Source organism: Notechis scutatus, chromosome 11 (assembly GCF_049901735.1).
Source record: "Notechis scutatus isolate UNSWTSFEM ecotype Mainland chromosome 11, rNotScu1.2, whole genome shotgun sequence".
Taxonomy (NCBI): domain Eukaryota; kingdom Metazoa; phylum Chordata; class Lepidosauria; order Squamata; family Elapidae; genus Notechis; species Notechis scutatus.
This window is the reverse complement of record NC_142019.1, coordinates 326,862-344,478: the sequence shown is the minus strand read 5'-3', so window position 1 is coordinate 344,478 and position 17,617 is coordinate 326,862. Positions and strand designations below refer to the sequence as shown.

General features: G+C 49.0%; 1 protein-coding gene across 2 annotated transcripts in view; it reads right to left on the bottom strand.

Moving 5' to 3' along the window:
- Window positions 1-3,454: 3,454 nt before the first annotated feature.
- Window positions 3,455-17,617, bottom strand: part of SNX33 (sorting nexin 33) — an 89,742-nt gene continuing 75,579 nt past the window's right edge. Inside the window, exons 1-3 of one of the 2 annotated variants that reach the window (XM_026685135.2) lie at window positions 16,312-17,389; window positions 13,994-15,976; window positions 3,455-4,118 (exon numbers count right to left, since the gene is read on the bottom strand). In XM_026685135.2, the coding sequence (XP_026540920.1) occupies window positions 3,865-4,118; window positions 13,994-15,422 (1,683 nt within the window). In that variant the 5' untranslated portion in view covers window positions 15,423-15,976; window positions 16,312-17,389 and the 3' untranslated portion in view covers window positions 3,455-3,864. Of the gene's footprint in view, window positions 4,119-13,993; window positions 15,977-16,311; window positions 17,390-17,617 lie in introns of those variants that run through there. The other variant, XM_087972416.1, reaches the window with a different exon arrangement.

The window sequence follows — 17,617 nt, the reverse complement described above, 5'->3', positions numbered from 1 at the left end:
GAGCTCCAAGGACTCTACAGGCCTCCTCCTCCTCCTCCCCTCTCTAAATCCCATTCTTTTATAGCACTGATGATGTTACCTAGTTGGGTCATGAAACGTCTGCCAAGAAAACAACCAAGCTCAGAGGGCACCAAGGACCACCAAGCAGCTCCAGGTATTGAATTGTCAAGGATTCCTCATCATTCCAGGTTTGGCACATTCATACATCCAATTTAGTTTAGTTTAGTTTAGTTTTAGTTTAATTTGTTTTGTTTAGTTTACTTCACTTTATTGGCATTGCACCTCTTGCAATGAAATTAAATGCCACCTTCTTCACCTAAGAAGAATCTAATCCAGCTGCCTGGAATCTGCCCACCTCAACTTCTGGATTCCTTCATTTGTTTTGCCTTTCTCGGTGGGGATCCTCCTTTCCACCTTGTATACAAATCACTTAAAAGAAAAAAAGCCTGCAACTTTTCCTTCTCAAAAGACACTGTGTGCGTACGTGTCCCAGGCCCATAGAGTTTGTTGCATTGGGTGTTGCATCGTTTGCCTTGCCTGTTGTGTGAACACAGCAATCCATTCTACCAATTGCTCTTACTACCCTTTGGGAGAGAAATAGCTTTAAAAAAACAAAACAAAAAAACCCAGACACAATATCTGGTCATCATTTTGCAAAACCACCAAAAGAGCAGGAATGCAATTTTCACTGTGGTTTTCCACAAGCTAATTTTGCCTGGAAAAGGAGACCGACAAAATCGCTAGGATGTGGACAGCGAAGGGGAAGGGATTTTGGCTTTACTAAGGCTGCTCAGGGGAAAATATTTGAGATTTGGAGATGGGGAAAGGGGATTCTCCCCCTCTCTCTCTTTTCCGTCCCCCACCCGCCTACCCCCAAAGTACAGGTGTGAGTTTGGAAGCTCAGATGGAAGAGCCAAAAAAAAAAAAAAAAAACCCTCAACCCAACATCCTTTGACTTCAAAAACTTGAGACTTGGAATTTGATTTTAGGCTCGCGGCTTACTTGCAACAAGATTATGACACCCACGGCTGGATATTAATGAGGAGCACTACCCCAACTGAACACCCACAATGTACCCAGGGTGGGAGAGCACAATTTGGAGACCCTTTTCATGCGACGGTGGTAACCAGGGTCTCGAAGTTGCAACGGGGCCGCCTCTCTATTTACACACACACACACACACACACACACACACACACACACACACACACACACGAGGATTCCATGCAAAACAAGAGACGATCTGGATCTGGGTGTAAAATGGTTTCCTTGCTTGTCTTGGGGCCTCCTCCTATTTCCCAGGGAAGACAGGTTACGGCCTCCGTCTGCCAGGCTCCTGACACAACAATAAGCCCCGTCTGTTGCTCGTCCTGGGGTCACAGGCATGTTTTGGAGTCTGTTTCCCCAACAAGACTAATTGTTTCCTTCTCTGCCCTGGGTGACAATTTGGATTGGCTGGGTTCCTTTCCTCACTTTTGATTATCTGCAAAATCTCCCTGCAGAAAACAAAGGCTGCTGCATCCAGCCAACTGACCGTCCAGAGCCCAGTGACGTTTGCAGGTCCTCCTGGCCTCCACCTCCATGCCCTGGGAAGGAAGTGCCTTCAATAGCTGCGTGTGTCCAGCTCCTTCCCTAGAATTCCCTGCCCCTGCGAGGAATTCAGGTACTCCTCAGTTTACAACCGGTTGCTCAGCAACCATTCAAACTTGCAATGGATTCCCCAAGAGACATCCAGCTCCAGTGACGCTTGCAGCTTCCCCTGCCCTCCACCTCCCTGTCCTGGGAAGGGGGCGCCCTCAAACGTTGGGTCTGTCCAGTTCCTTCCCTACAATTCTCTGCCCCTGCAAGGAACACAGGTACAGCAAGTCCTCAACTTACAACAGTTTGCTTAGGGACCATTCAAAGTTTCAACGGCACTGAAAAAAAAGGAGCATTTTTCAGGCAACTGTTGTAGCATCCCCATGGCCGTTGGATCAAAATCCAACGGCCTGGCCACTGACTCATATTTATGACAGTTGTAGCGTCCTGGGGCTCATCTGACCTCCTTTGGAGACCTTTCTGACAAGTCAGCGGGGAAGCCAAATTCACTTAACAACCGGGTTACCAATTGGAGAACCGCGGGGATTCGCTTAATAACAGCGGCTAGAAAAGCCATACAACAGGAACCGAAACTCGTGAACAAAATTTCTCACCTAGCAAACGTAAATGTTGGGCCTCCTTTGTGGTCTTAGCTGAGGATTCCCCCAACGACAATGAAGACAAAGCTCTCGTTTATCTCCCAGACCCCCAGGTTTTATTCGCCAAACATTTCCCACCCCATTCAACCCCCAATTCTTTGGAGACCAAGAGAAGGAAAAGAAGAAGTGGATCACAGCAGGTCAGAGAAGAAACAACATTGAGTCCCCAAGGAGCCATTTCTTGATTTAAGGCCATGTACGACATCCATTCACCACAGAGAGGAGAAAACCATTTTTTTAAAAAAAACCAAAAACAGACATCATCCAACTTGGGACATCTGAACGTCTGTCTTGCAGATCACAAATCCAAAACACACAACTGCCGTTTCTGAGCACTGCTCTGATTTCAGAGGAGAAAAAAAATAGTAACTCTGGATTTACTCGGGCGAGTGCAGAGGTGAGTGGCTATAAAAATGCATGCCTATTCCCTGTATGTCTATATCCAAGTAGTCCTTGACTTACAACAGTCTGGTTAGTGACCGTTCAAAGTTACAACGGCACTGGGGGGAAAAAATGACGTACGACCGGTGTTTACTCCGACAACCATGACGGCATCCCCGTGGTCCAAATTCAGATGTCTGGCAACTGGTTTGTATTTATGACCGTTGTGGTGTCCCAGGGGGATCCCATGATCCCCTTTTGCAACGTTCTGGTGAGCAAAGTCAATGGGAAAACCAGGCTCACTTAACGACCGTGGGACTAATTTAATTGCAGAGGTTCGTTTAACGACTACGTCAAGAATGAGTTTCATCACTTGGAAACCTGACAGTCATAACATGGGGGATGGGGGGGGTAGAATCACTTGACAACTGGACTCACTTAGCAACAGAAATTCTGGGCCCAGCTGTGGTCGTTAAGTCGAGGACTACCTGCAACAGAACGCCAGAAGTGAGCGTGTGCTGCTTGTGCGACTTCCTCAAAAGCGTCGTTTTTGGTGTGCCAACCTTTGCATTCCTTCCACTTCACCTCCGTTTTTCGCTCTCTGTTCTCTTGCTTTGCATGATCACCCTCCCTTGAGAAGAAAAAAAACAACAACCCTGAACTGGGTTCACCCTGATTTTGTTCCTTTCCTGGAGGAGAACGGGAAGTGCTGGTGTTGGAAAGGATCTGGATAAATTAAGTGTGTGCTTTTTTTTTTTTTTTGTTTCCAGAAAAATCAAGCCTGAGAGAGAGGAGGGAAAAAGAAAAAAGAAAGCTGGCTAGAGCGAAAAGCAACATTTCCTTTGGAAAGCAAATTCTTTTACTTCCTCTGTAAACAAAACAAGGCTATAGGAAGCCAAAAGCTCGGCTCTTCTTGAGGAAAAGAATTCCGCTCGTCAAAATGTCTTTTGTGCAACGATTCTGGGCAGGGTCCTTGCGATTGGAAGGGAATGGAGTGGGGACCACCCCATCCCAAGCTTTGGTCATGACAGGGGAGCTACAAGTTTCCCTTTCGGTGCTCAAAGTTTAGCCTCGTGAAGACGGTGGAGAGCACAAGTCAATGGAGAGGACCTCCCATGGTCCACCACAAGGAGAAGACCTCCCTTTCCCAGAGGCAGAGAAGGAAACACAGTCACTGCTGCTCATCCCAGCTGAGGGCACGGTTAGCATTCAGGACCATCCTGAGCTCCAACATCTGGCGGGCTTACTAGAGGCTGTCGTAGCTCCTCAGCGTCTCTTCCAGCTTCTGGCTGACTCTCTGGTAGAAGACGATCTGCTCCCGGATGTAGGACTGCATCATCTTTTTGAAGTCCAAGATGCGCCTCTCGTGGAAGTGATTCATTTCGGCCTGCAGGGTAAAGCCAACCACTCGGCAACGCTTCCGGATCCCGTCTGCCTCCTCCTGGTCCATTTTCCCTTCGTCGCTCATCCGCTGGCTCTCCTTCACTTTGGCAAACGCACCTGTGGTCGGGGAGAGAAGCAAAAGGACAGTTCACCAAGGTTATAAAGCCCTCCGAAGATTGCACTGACCAACGTTGAGTTGGGCAAGTGAGAGGAAAGACTGTTCAAGCATGAAGAGAACTGTGTTAATGGAGGGATTTTGGAAGTCTTCTAGTCCAACCTCTTGCTCACACAGGAGACCCTATACCATTTCAGACAAACAACTGTCTAATCTCTTCTTAAAGATGGAACGATCACAATGTGATGACCCAAAGGGGCGTGGCACAAAGGCAACACAGTCACATAAGCAAGAAGAGTCCCTTTATTATCTCCAACTTTGCCCCCAATGTCCAGGTTACTGCACGTTTACTGCACGCTTCCTTTTTTATACACTGTGTTCCCAGCTGCAGCTAATGAAGGGAATCAGGGCCCTTTCCTCCCCCATAAGCCACGCAACTCACGTTGCTCCCTTCTCTGTTCCTCCCTGCGTGCCCTAGGATGAAGAGGGCCTGGGCCTGGGTGTTCCTCTGAATTCCCTCTCCCTTGTTCTCCCTCTCCCCTGTTCTGCCCAGCCGGACTGTGCCCTTCCCCAGTTTCTTCCACAGCCAATGGAGCCACACGCCCACTCCCTGTCAACTGTTTGGCTTTCTCCTCCGAGTCAGATTCCGACGGGGGCATGACACACAACTTCTGGAGGCAAATTGGACCACGGACTGGTTGTTCTAACATCAAGGAAGTCTACAAGTCTACAATGGCCAACAGTTAAAGAAAAGTTCTGCAAGCATCTCCTGAAGTTGCCTATTTGAGTCAAAGGCCCTGGATTTCCTGAGCTCATTTCAAAGGCAAGGAGTGAATTTTGGGTAATGAAGTGAGTCGTAGCTCACAGATTTGCTAAATGGAAAATGTGCAATGAAACTTCTGGTGTGTGGTCTCTGGGGAAGACTTGAGTTTAATTCATGAGCTGGAAGAGTATCTGTTTAGACTTCATCACCACCATCATGATCATCCACCTTATTTTATTCTATCACGCGGAGGAATTTGGGGGAAGCAGCTAAGTTGTCCTGCTCCCCCATTTCCCCATGTCTGCCTATGTAAAAATCTTGATTGTCTCAGGAGATTCTCACTCATCCAGGTCGTGGTTGTCCCAAAGGGGCTTTTCCAAAAGACAACTGGACTTTCTTGGGTTTTGTTTTTTCCACTCTTTTGCTTCTCATCCAAGGAATTTCTGAGATCCAAAGAAGCTTCTTGGGTCAGAAGCAAAACATTTCCAAGGAAAAAAAAACCCAAGCCCAGTTGTCTTTGAAAATCCTCTTTGGGATATTCGTGATTGTCTTTATTTTTTGGTAAAAGTTGACCGTCTCTGGTGAGTCAACCCAAGTTTGCCATTTGAGTCCCTGGGTGAGCCCATCCATGGTGTCACGTACAACATGCCAGCTACATCTCGACCCAGCCAATCGTGGTTTGTTCCCTGAACTACGGCTTCTCCTGAGCTGCAACTCTTGTCTTGCTGACGTTCTTGCAATCCAGGGGTTGGGCAACAAGGGGGCCTTCGTTGCTACCTTCCCCTGGCATGCCACAGGGCCTGCAAACATTTGCCCTCCCCCTGTGATTCAGACTTTGGGGAGAAAAGAATCCATCAGCCAGAGCCAATTTCACCTTGAATCCACAGGTGTGGCTTTGGCGTTGTGTATGAATCACCAGGGAGATAAACCACACCAGCCTGGCAGCCTTGTCCCCAGTTCCCCTTATGGAATGCACGGCTCGGGGACAGAGAGCAAATCCTCTCACACCTGTCCAAATTTCAACTCCTTCTGCTGTCAGTTCATAGATTTTTAGAGTCTCGGGGAGCATCTGCTGCATGCACAAGCATTTTCAATAGTTTACAATAGTTTTTTAATGCCTGGGTAAGGCCACACTTGGAAGACTGCATCCAGTCTTGGTCGCCACGATGTAAAAAGGATGTGGAGACTCTAGAAAGGGCGCGGAGGAGAGCAACGAAAAGGATTAGGGGGCTGGAGGCTAAAACATATAAAGAACAGTTGCTGGAATTGGGTATTTCTAATCTGATGAAAAGAAGGACTAGGGGTGAGTTGATAGCAGGCTTCTGATATCTCAAGGGCTGCCCCAAAGAAAAGGGAGTCCTTTAATTCTCCAAAGCAGGGGTCACCAACCTTTTGGACCTCAGGGACCACCAAACTCATAATTTTAAATCCCACGGACCAGAGAACCCCAGGAAAATCCCCAAAAAAGTATGCAGGACAATTCCCCACCCCATTTTCCTACCAATTAATCATTCTTTATTTGGGATCGCAGGATACCATCTCCAGCTCTGTTCTCAGGGGGGGGAGAGAGAGAGAGAGAGAGAGAGAGAGAGAGAGAGAGAGAGAGAGAGAGAGAGAGAGAGAGAGACTCTTTTGGCTTCATGCAAGGAAAGAAGCAGAAGCAGCAGAAGTCTTTCTTTCTCTTTGTGTTCCTGCGCAGCCTGGATTAATTGCTTTGGGGGTGACATTTCTCTGTGGACCACCAACATTTTCTTGCAGACCACCAGTGGTCCCTGGCCCACTGGTTGGCAACCACTGCTCCAAAGCACCCAAGGACAGGACAAGAAGCAACAGGTGGAAACTAATCAAAGACAGAAGCAACCTAGAACTGAGGAGAAATTTCCTCACAGTCAGAACAATTAACCAGTGGAACAACTTGCCTTCAGAGGTTGTGGGTGCTCCATCACTAGAGGTTTTTAAGAAGAGACTGGACAACAATTTGTCTGAAATGGTCTAGGGTTCCCTGCCTAGATAGGGGTTGGACTAGAAGACCTCCAAGATCCCTTCCAGCTCTGTTATTCTATTCTATTCTATTCTATTCTATTCTATTCTATTCTATTCTATTCTATTCTATTCTATTCTATTCTATTCTGTTCTGTTCTGTTCTGTTCTGTTCTATTTTTCCTTCTTTTTTTCTTTTGCAGATAGTATTAAAACACAGGTAGTCCTTGACTTAACCACAGTTTGTTCAGTGACCAAAGTTACAACAGCACTGAAAAAAGGGACTTATTACCATTTTTGCACACTTATGATTGTTAGCATCCCCACGGTCAGATGATCCAAATCCAGGCTCTTGGCTAGTTTTTCGACTTTCGACCACAATCGGGAGCAGAAAATTCATTCATGCTGGCTGGGGAATTCTGGGAGTTGAAGTTCACACCCTTTAAAGTTCCCACCGTTGAGAAGCACAGGTCCAACAGAACGCGACCATCCAAATTCTCAGGGTGCGTGCTGTGTGGATGCTGTGAAGGAAGTGTGACTTGGGCACAGACATGAATGGTGCCTCTGTTAATATTAGTTTTCCGCTGATGTCCGGGACTTGAGCTAATGAGATAAGACACTTGTGTGGCATGGCACAGAAAAATGTGCAACTCTGCTCAGTGGCCCTTTGTATGTTTTGAACTGGGCAGCCTTTTAAATATTAAACCTGGCCACTGTTGTGGTTAGCCGGCAGCAGGTGTGGACGGCTGAGGAGAGCGAGGGTTCAGATGAAGGGCCAGGACCATTAGGGAGTGGACTGCTGCCTTCAGAGATTGTAGGGGCTGGCAGCAGCGATGAGGAGGTTCCTGAGGAGCCTGTGCCAAGTGCGCGTGCGCGCAGGGTTGCTCGCAGGAAAGAGCAGTTGCAACAGCATGGGCAACTCGGGAGTAAGGCTGCAAGGTGATGGCCCAGGGGTGGGCAAACTACGGCCCGCGGGCCACATCCGGCCCGTTGGTCTTTTTAATCCGGCCCGCCGAAGATTGGTACAGAATTAAGGTTTGATGTGAATGATTGAATGATTGCATTCATTTGATTTTGACTTGTAATGACAGGCATTTCGACACCAGGTGGCGGCCCGTCTGTCAAATTTTAAAAGTCAATGAGGCCCCCCGAGCCAAAAAGTTTGCCCACCCCTGTGATGGCCCCTCCTTCAAGCAGATAAAAGCCAGGTGTGAAATGAACGTTCTTTGCAGAAGGCAAAGACGTTTTGAAACTCCACCTCGTGGACATTCCAGTATCCTGAGTTCGTATTAGAAGATTTTTGTATTGCAAATTATTTCTTGTCTGTTATCTTCTGGGCCTCTCGCACAGTTTGGTAAGGCTTGTGCTTATCACAGCTAATTATTTTGCAGAAACATTAAAAGGTTTCTGTTCCCTTTGGATTGTGTTGGAAAAGGGTGTGGGTCAGAACAGCCACACAGCTAAGGTCAGGGCTGATGGATGCCTAGTACAGACATTAAACGAGGCACGCAGTGTAGTTAAGTGTGTTGCAAAAACCTTGGGCCTGATCTACCAAGTTGTAGGTCCCAATCCAATCCCCCAAAATCTAATGAGTGTAAGGGGAAAGGAAGCAAGTTGTTCTCCACCTAGTAGAAAAATAAGAGGAGGCGTTTTCAACTGAATTACCCGCTGATCTGCATAACTATTGCAGACACCTAAATGCGGAAGGAGCCTGAGTTATTTCTATGTTGCAGTGGAAATGTAATCCAGGTTAATTACAGTCCTATACAAAGGGAAGAAGCACAGCCTTTTAACACCTTTAAAAAAAACAACTCCTGAGTAATTCTGCAGAGATTAGGCTGGGATGTGGTGTTGGAAGAATCATCCTTCTGGGTTCAGTTCCAAGTGGGGAAAAAGACACTGGAAACATGGAGGCTGTTTGGAAAGATGGTTTAATGCTGGACAGGACCACGTGGCTTGGGAGCTCCAAAGAAGGAAGGGCCGAGATGCTGAAAGTGCCTGGGTTTTATATGCTCTGTTGGGATTTCAATTTGAGCTTGTATTCTGATCGGTTGTCAGACTCCCATGGGGCCAAGCAGGGGCAACTCTGTAGTAGGCTGTCCTGAGTTCCAGGCTTGGAAAGGGCTTTGGGCAATTCCTACAGCTCCACCTGGAGATCTTTGTTATGTAAAATAGGCTGGCCTAAGCCAGAGTAATGGCCCATTAGCAAAGGTGAGGGGTGGGGGCTGAGTTTCTGCTCCTGAGTTTCTACTCTTTTTAGGGGAAATATTCTGCCTTTTTAACATTTCCTAGGATATTTCAATTTTCTAGGAGAGGGATGGGTTTTAACTTCCAACAGTGGAAAAGACGGTAGGTCTTGTCTCTCATACACCTGAATTGTCAATACACACCTAATAAAACCTCCGTTTAACGGAATCCTATCGAATGGGCATTAGAAGCAGGGGGGCATGCTGGCTGGGGAATTCTGGGAGTTGAAGTCCACCTGTCTTCCAAGTTAGTAAAATTGAGAAACTCTGGCCTACCAAACAGGTACAGTAGTCCTCGTCTTATGGCCAAAACTGGGAGCAGAATTTCCACTGCTAAGCAAGGCCCAATTTTATGACCCTTTCACCACTGCCGAGTTAAACCACTGCAGTTCTTAAGTGAACCATGTAGTCCTTAAGTGAATTGGCACTTCCCATTGACTTTTAAGAGGTCAGCAGGGTAGGTCACCAAGGGTGGTCATGTGACCTAGAGATGCTGCAACCATCAGAGATACATGCTTGGTTGCCGATCAGATTTTGACGTGGCCATAGGGATGGTCGGAAGTGCGAGGACCATCATTTGTTTCGGTGCCATTCCAACTTTGAACAGAGACTAAATAAATACATTGAGAGCTATCTGTATTCTGCAGTTGTGACGATATATTTGTGGTCTGTTTGCAAAGCCCTGTCTTGTCATTAATCCCCAACTGGCAAATTATTAAGAATGCTCCTGCACAGGTGTCAATTTACATATTTCTCGAAGCGTTGTTCCAAGCCAGAGGTCTCCAAACTTGGCAACTTTAAGACTTGTGGACTTCAACTCCCAGAATTCCTCAGCCAGCTAGCCCAACTCAACGTTTTGATGGAATGAATACGGACTGCCTTTTCATATACATATATCTAAATGAAGGATGATCGCTCGTGTGTATACACCAGGGGTCTCCAAACTTGGCAACTTTAAGACTTGTGGACTTCAACTCCCAGAATTCCTCAGCCAGCCAAGTCTTGCCAAGATTGGACAAACTTGTCCTAAATATTGAGATGAATTGCCCTGGATTGCAGGTGACATCCTTAACCATCAGCCTTTAATAAACCATAAACTGGCTGAGGAATTCTGGGAGCTGAAGTCCACAAGTCTTAAAGTCGCCAAGTTTGGGGACCTCTGTTCCAAGCCTTCTTTATCCTGAAAAAAGCAACTTGCAAAAAATAAAAAAAAAACTGGCAAGAATTGCTCTCTGTGGATCTCCAACAATCCAGGATTTTTTCCACTGGAAAGGAACTCAATCCATTCCTGCAACCTGCAAGGGTTTTTTTTTTTTGCAGCCAAGATCGTCCTTCCGCTTCCCTCCGAGGTCCAAGTGCAAACGTAAGAAGGTGGAAGCCACCCAATCAAAGCCGATCAGAGGATCTCCCTACCTGTCTGTCCCGAGATTTATTAAAAGCACAGCTCTATCTTTAGAGACACCTTTAATCTCCGGCGCTTGTTCTTCTAACCTCCGGCTAAAGCCAGTGTTTGCCTTCAGCCGGTTCGACCTGCTCCGACAAGCTCTCCCACACTTCCTGGTTGGAGAACTTCTGTCCAGGAGGCTTTCCGACCTGCTAAAAAGTCCATGGACAAAAGCTAACCTTGTGGTAACCCATCCACGCAGCTGCCCAGCCTCAAAACTTGTGGGTTTTTGTTTTGTTTTTTAAAAAGGACACGCCAGCTTTTTCTGCACTGCCGTTCTGAGGTTCCTCCAGGCCTTCAGGTTGGTGGGACTGGGGCACTGCCCTCTGCCCTTCTGCAGTGGCACTACAGAGGTCAGATATCCCCAGGGAGATGGCTCAGGGATGTCTGGGGACCTTCTCTTCTGCTCTCTCTGCAGGGAACCCTGGATGACTTCCCTCCATCCTCTCCAGAAGAGGTTCCCTGGCAGAGACGTGGCTTCCTTGGAAGGTGGCTTGGCCTGAGCAGGTCCCTGAGCTCTCCTCACTTCTGCGCCTCCAGAGGAATTCTGTCTTGCCTTAGGGCTGAGTGGAGGAACTGTATATATGTGCATGGGTGTTTGTGTGAGTCTATTGTCTGTCTGTTGTCTGTCTGTCTGTCTGTCTATCTATCTATCTATCTATCATATCTATCATCTATTTATATCTGTCTGTCTATCTACTATCTATCATCTATCTATCTATCTATCTATCTATCTATCTATCTATCTATCTATCTATCTATCTATCTATCTATCTATCACTTTCTATCTACCTATCTACTATCTATCATCCATGTATCTATCTCTATATCTGTATCATCTATCTATCTATCTATCTATATTTATCACTATCTACCTACCTATGTACTATCTATCATCCATCATCTATTTATTTATCTATCATTTATCTGTCTGTCTATCTATCTATCTATCTATCTATCTATCTATCTCTATATCTATCGCTATCTATCTACCTATCACTATCACCCATCATTTATCTATCTATCTATCTATCTATCTATCTATCTATCTATCTATCTATCTATCTATCTATCTATCTATCTATCTATCTATATCCATCCATCCATATCTACCTACCTACTCTATCTATCTATCTATCTATCTATCTATCTATCTATCTATCTATCTACCTACCTACTACCTACCTACCTACCTACCTACCTATCTTTCTCTATATCCATCGCTATCTATCTACCTATCACTATATATCATCCATCATCTATTTATCTGTCTCTATATCTCTATCATCTACCTACCTACCTATGTATCTCTCTAATCTACTCTATCATCTCTCTAATCTCCCTCTTTCTTCATGTAATTAGTTTTTGTGACTTCCCAACAGTTTCCGACAAGCAGAGTGAATGGGGGATACCGAAAAGCCATGTAGCTCACTTAACAACAGCAGACGTTCACTGAGCAACAGCCAAGGAAATCCCTGTCTCAGCTGTCAAGTTGTAAGTCAAGGGCTTTCTCTCCTCCTATCTCCTCCTATTCAGCTGCTCACTGCTTACTCACAGGCCCCTCCCCCTTACTTGTCCCTACCTGTCTTCCAGAATGGCTTCCCAAACACCTGGGATCCCTTTCCAGCGCTCCTCCTCCTCCTGCTGTGGGAACCAATGGCTTCTCTTTCCCACACGCAGACACACCAGCGCACTAATTGCCTTCCGAGCCCTCGGAACGCCTGCCAACCTCCTGTGCCCTCCCAACAGGTGAGGCAAGACCAATGATGCCCCCAGTTATCCAAAGACAAGGTGGCTGCATGCCATCACATCCTTGAGAGGCCCCCTCCCTGCCAACGTCCTCTCTCGTGGTTTACCTGGATCGGGTTACCTTTCCAGCAGGCCCTACTTCCTGTTCATTTTAAAAGGAAAACAGGTGGAGCACACCTGGGAGGTATTGCAGAGCGATGGCGTGATCCCTGGGCAACTGGTTTGTGAGATCAGCCTCTCCTTTTCCTTCCCCTCTCTTCCAACCAGAAAGAGCCAACGTTTTATTTCCTAGAAATATTTGAATGACGGATTTATTCAAGCCATCTTGTTTCCGGCTAGGTGTCTCTTTATCTCTGTCTTCTCTTTTTCTGAATCGGTGCTGGGTTGAGGAAATTGGCCTCCCACTGAAGTAGGAATTAGATCAACCCAGTGGTCCCCCAACTTTATTTTGGGGTGGGCTTGTGTTAAGCCAAATAAATGAATCAGGTAATTGTTGAATTTCTGGGCTCTGTAAACTCTCAAGGGGTTGGACTAGAACAGGGGTCTCCAACCTTGGCAACTTTAAGACTAGTGGATTTCAATTCCCAGAATTCCTCAGCCAGCTTGCTGGCTGAGGAATTCTGGGAATTGAAATCCACTAGTCTTAAAGTTGCCAAGGTTGGAGACCCCTGGACTAGATGATCTCTGAGTCTCCTTCCAACTCGATTATTCTGACTTCAACTCCCATAATTCCCCACAGGCTGCCTTCCTTTATTGTCATTGCACCTCATCCAACAAAATTAAATACCATCTTCAGTGTACATTATGATTATGAAAATACACGCAAACGCACATCCTTCACGCTCCACATATTGAACTAAAAACCCCTGATATTGCATTCATATTGCACTATACAGTAGAATTCAGTAGAGTTACTGCCCTGGGATAGAAGCTATTTTTTTTTCAGCCTATTTGTCCTTGTTTTTATTATTATCCTGTACCGTCTGCCGGATGGTAATAGTTTTTTTTTTTGTTTTTTTTAAAAAGGGGGTTCCCAGGATGAGATGGATCTTTGAGGATGTTTTGAACTTTCTTAAGGCAGCGGGAGCTATAAAGCTCTTCCAAAGAGGGGAGAGGGCAACCCATGATCCTCTGGGAAATGACATTAACCCTGTGTAGCGCTGTCCTGTTTGCCCCTGTGCAACTGGCAAACCATACAGAGGTGCAGTAAGTTAAAAATACTCTCTTATGGTGCAGCAGAAGAAGGTCACCAGCCGTTTTCCATTCCGTTGTTGTCTTCTGAGAAGTCTCAGGTAGTAGAATCTCTGCTGGCCCCTTCCAACTCTATTATTCTGACTTCAAATCCCAGAATTCCCTAGAGGCTGCTCTCCTAGCCCCTGCAGGGTGCATTTGCAATTGCAAAAGGCAGACTATCTGCCCTCTGCAATTGGCATCCCTTTCGCTCCTTGCCCTCTCTCCCGGGGGCTAAAACGTTTGCTCTGGCCTCTGGAAAGCCTCACAAGGACTTTCCACGGGATGAAAGGTGAAGAGGCTGCAGGATGAGCCGACAATCCTGGCTCCCGCCTGCCTCCAAACCAGGAAAGAAGCTGTCCAATCTCTCTGCCCCTCTACCCAACCCCAGAGACACCCCACGCAAGACAGGTTCTGCCACCTTGTTATCTCGGTCCTTCGGGGGGGCCAAAAGAGAGGACTTACCTTTCTGAAGGTGGATGATGTCTGGGAAGTTGGAGAGGAGTCCCTGGTACAAGGAGAGGGTGTCCAACATAAGGAACAGGTCGTTCTTGGGTTGCTCGGCAAACATCTCCCCCACCACCTCGTAGGTCTTGCCCGTATGGGAGATGGCGTTGTTGAGGGCATCGAAGCTGTAGGGTGGGTCCATCTGGAAGGCTTGGCTGACGGCCTGGAAAGCGTTGCCCAGTTTTTGGAACTCTTTCCGGAAGCCCCCAACATGCTTCCTGGCCAACTCAGAAGCTACGCTGGTCAACTGCAGGACACTGTCATCCATCTTCTTGCTGAAGGCCTTGAAGGTGTCCACTCGGTCCTCCACATCCTGCAGGTCTTGGTGCTCGGTTGGGATCTGGAGGGTGAGGAGGAAACTAGCCCCCACCATCTCGTCCTTCTCTGCCCGGCGTTTCCCCATCTTCCACTGCTTGTTGTCCCCGCAGTTGAGGAAGTGTTGGAAGCCCTCGTACTGGGAGAGCGCTGGGTGGCTGGTCATGTGGTCCATCCACAAGATCAGCCTCCGCTTGCGCTTCTCGATGAAGTCCTCCCCGAAGCGCCCCGTGGCTTGCTTCTCTGGCAGGTGGGGCACCGAGATGACGGTGAACTTGTGCAGCAGGCGGTTGTACAGCCAGTCGAAGTGTTTGTAGCGCCGGTAGACCGGCGAGTTGCTGTGGCTGGGCGTCAACCGGTAGGAGATGTAGCTTTTGATGCCTTTGAACTTGGTCTGTTTGGTGGGCTCTTCCACGGAGCAGAGGAAAGGGTGCGGGTTGGACCGCCACTGTGGGCCTTTCGCGCCCATGTCTATGTAGTAGGCCTCGGCGATCTTGCCCATCATGGGCACATCCCCCAAAACAAAGGCCTCCACTCCAGAGCGGACGAAGCTGGAGAAGCGATTGAGGTTCCGGCTCACCATACTTCCTCTCTTGGAAGACCCGATGCTGTCCTGCCTTTCCAAAGACGGCTTGGCCCGACCCGCGACGTTGTTGGGGTGAGTGTAGGGCCTGGGGCAGGACAGGCTGGGCGAGGGGTGCCCGTTGGTCCCCGCCTCGCTCCTGGGCTCCTCCACCACCGTGCTTTCATCGTCCCAATCGTCCCAGTCATCCTCGTCGTCTTCAAAGCTGCCCTGGTGGGCAATGTCGGGGGCGGACGAGGGGACGTAGAAGGAGGAGCCATTCCCAGGAGACCCGGCGGGGCTGTTGGTGTACGTGGAGGAGGACCTGGAGCGAAGGATCTCCACGTAAGAGGCGGGGAACAGGCCCGTCTCTCCTCGGGAGTTGGTGCCTTGCAGCCAGCCATCCAGCGACTTCTCACTGAGAAGCACCAACTCTTCGTTCTCGTGGATGCTTATTTCTTCCTTGTTCTCACTCTGGAAATCGTAAAGCGCTCGAGCTCGGATGGCCATGGGGGTGTCCGGTGAGGCGGCCAGGTCTCTGCCCCCCCACCAACCCCAACCCCCTCCGGGTGCTGTTGAAAAGGGGGCCGTCCCCAGGAAGCTAGCAAGGCCTGCAAGCAGACTCAAATGAAGAGCAGAAGAGGACTAGGTCCAAAGAAAAACCACCACCTGGTGCTTCTAGAGAAGGAGGTTTAAGACGGGCAGTTGCTTCCCCAATTGGCGGAGGGAGGTTAAGAATGGGGCAAAGCAAACAGCATTCTCCTCGGGGGTCAAAAAACCTCAGGCCAGGACTGGGAAAAGCAGAAAAGGCTCATGACTGTAGCCCTATCAAAGCAGCCCAGGGGTTAACCCCTCCATCTCTCCGGTCTCTTTTGGAAGACTTGAAACTACAGGTCGGAATTAAGCATCTTGATCTGAAGATGTTGGTCTGCACCTTCTAAATCTGGTTGCTCTACAATTAAGAAAACCTGTGGGTCTTTTTTTTTTTGGTTTTGTTTTGTTTTGAACGATAAAGAGAAATTCAGGGCAATTCAGGATTTCTCAAGCTTTCAACCCAAGTCCCTCTGGAAGAGGAAAAAAAAAACCAGGAAGAAAAAGCTCCAGTTGTTACAAACCAGAAATGTTTTGCAAGGCTGAATAATAATCCCAGTTGGATTGGATTGGAAACCCACCAGACTCCCGAAAGGGTGGAGGAAAAACGCGAGAAAGCTACAAATCACTCCTCTCAGTGTAGAGGTCACGCCTCAGTCCACACACACAACAAAGTCCACGTGAATCTGTTGTTGTCTCTCCACCACAACCCTTTTGTTTTGTTTTTTTGTCCATGCCACACACACACAAAAAAGGAAGAGAGAAGTGGGGGGGCAGGAAAAACAGCCCCCTAAATTGAAAGTTTTACCTCTTTGCAGGATCTGAAACTTTGGGGCGAGGAAGAAGGCACCCCAAAGCAAGCAGAGCGTGTCACCCACCAAGGTGTCCTCCTCCTCCTCCTCCCAAGCCACCTTGGGAGAGCTTTCTGCAAAGCGATTCAGATCTACCAGCCAAGCGTAAAATCCCTCGGGGCGCTTGGAAGAGGTCTCTTTTGTTGTTCGCTCTCGCTCTCCCTAGTCGATTTCCAGCGGCTCAGAAACCAGGGCAGCATTCAAAACAGATCGCCATCAGGGTAGATTTAGTAGAGAGAGAGAGAGAAAAGTCAGAAAGAAAAAGGAAGGACGCGGGTCGTTGCCCTGGAGCCTGGATTTCCGTGCGCTCGCTTGACTTCGCAGCAAAGCTCCGGGAAAGCCGATTGCGCCAGGAAGAGGAGGAGGAAGAGGAGGAGGAGGAGGGTGGAAGGCCAGGAGAGGAAGAAAGGACATCCATCCACTGCAGAGCTTGGAGAAGTCGGGAAGAAAGTTTGCAGGACTGGCGGGGAGACAAAGGGGACGGAGGGTGGCGGCAGCGGAGTCCCCTTTTTGGAGAGGCGCGCGGGGCCGACGGGTGGCCGGGCAGGCAGTCCAACCGGTTCCACCGCAGGCGCTTCCGGGAGGGACGAGCGACAGCCCTGGGGACAAGGGACAGGGCGCTGGCAGAAACTCTCTTCTGGTGGCGCCGGGCGGCCGAGGCACCTAAAGCGATCCGGGTCCCCTCGAGCGCAGCCAAACGGGACGCACGGCTGCGCTGCTCCGATGCTAGCAAGCAAGCGCCGCGGTCACCTCGCTGGGGCGCGCAATGCCCGTCCGCCTCTCCGCGGGGCTGGCAAGGGGGTCCTCCGTGCGCCAGCAGCAGCAGCCGGGTCTCTCGGGGAGCGGGGGGGCGCAAATGGGTACCCCTCCTCCTCCACCTTCTCCTCTTCCGTAGGGTAGCGAGACCACAAGGTTCGGCTGCCTCCGCGCTCCTGGGCGCAGCTCAGCCGCCGGACTGTTCCATGACGCACGGGCGCAGCTGCTGCAGCTGCGAACTTTTGCCAAAGGCGCCCGGCGCAAGGCGACCCGCGGACGCAGCAGGCGGGCGGGCCAACCTACGGCCGCCCTCTATTGGCAGCCGCGGAGGGCGCCGCCTTGACGCTCCGGCTCGGCCCTGGCACGGCCAGCCGGCCCCCTTAAGCCTGCGCCGCCGGGACCGGGAAGGCGACCGACGCTTCCAGTCCTCCTTGTTTTTCCCCACTCTCTCTTTCTCTCTCCGCGCAGAAAGCTGGACCGGATTGTTTGGATTGCGCGCGCGGAGGG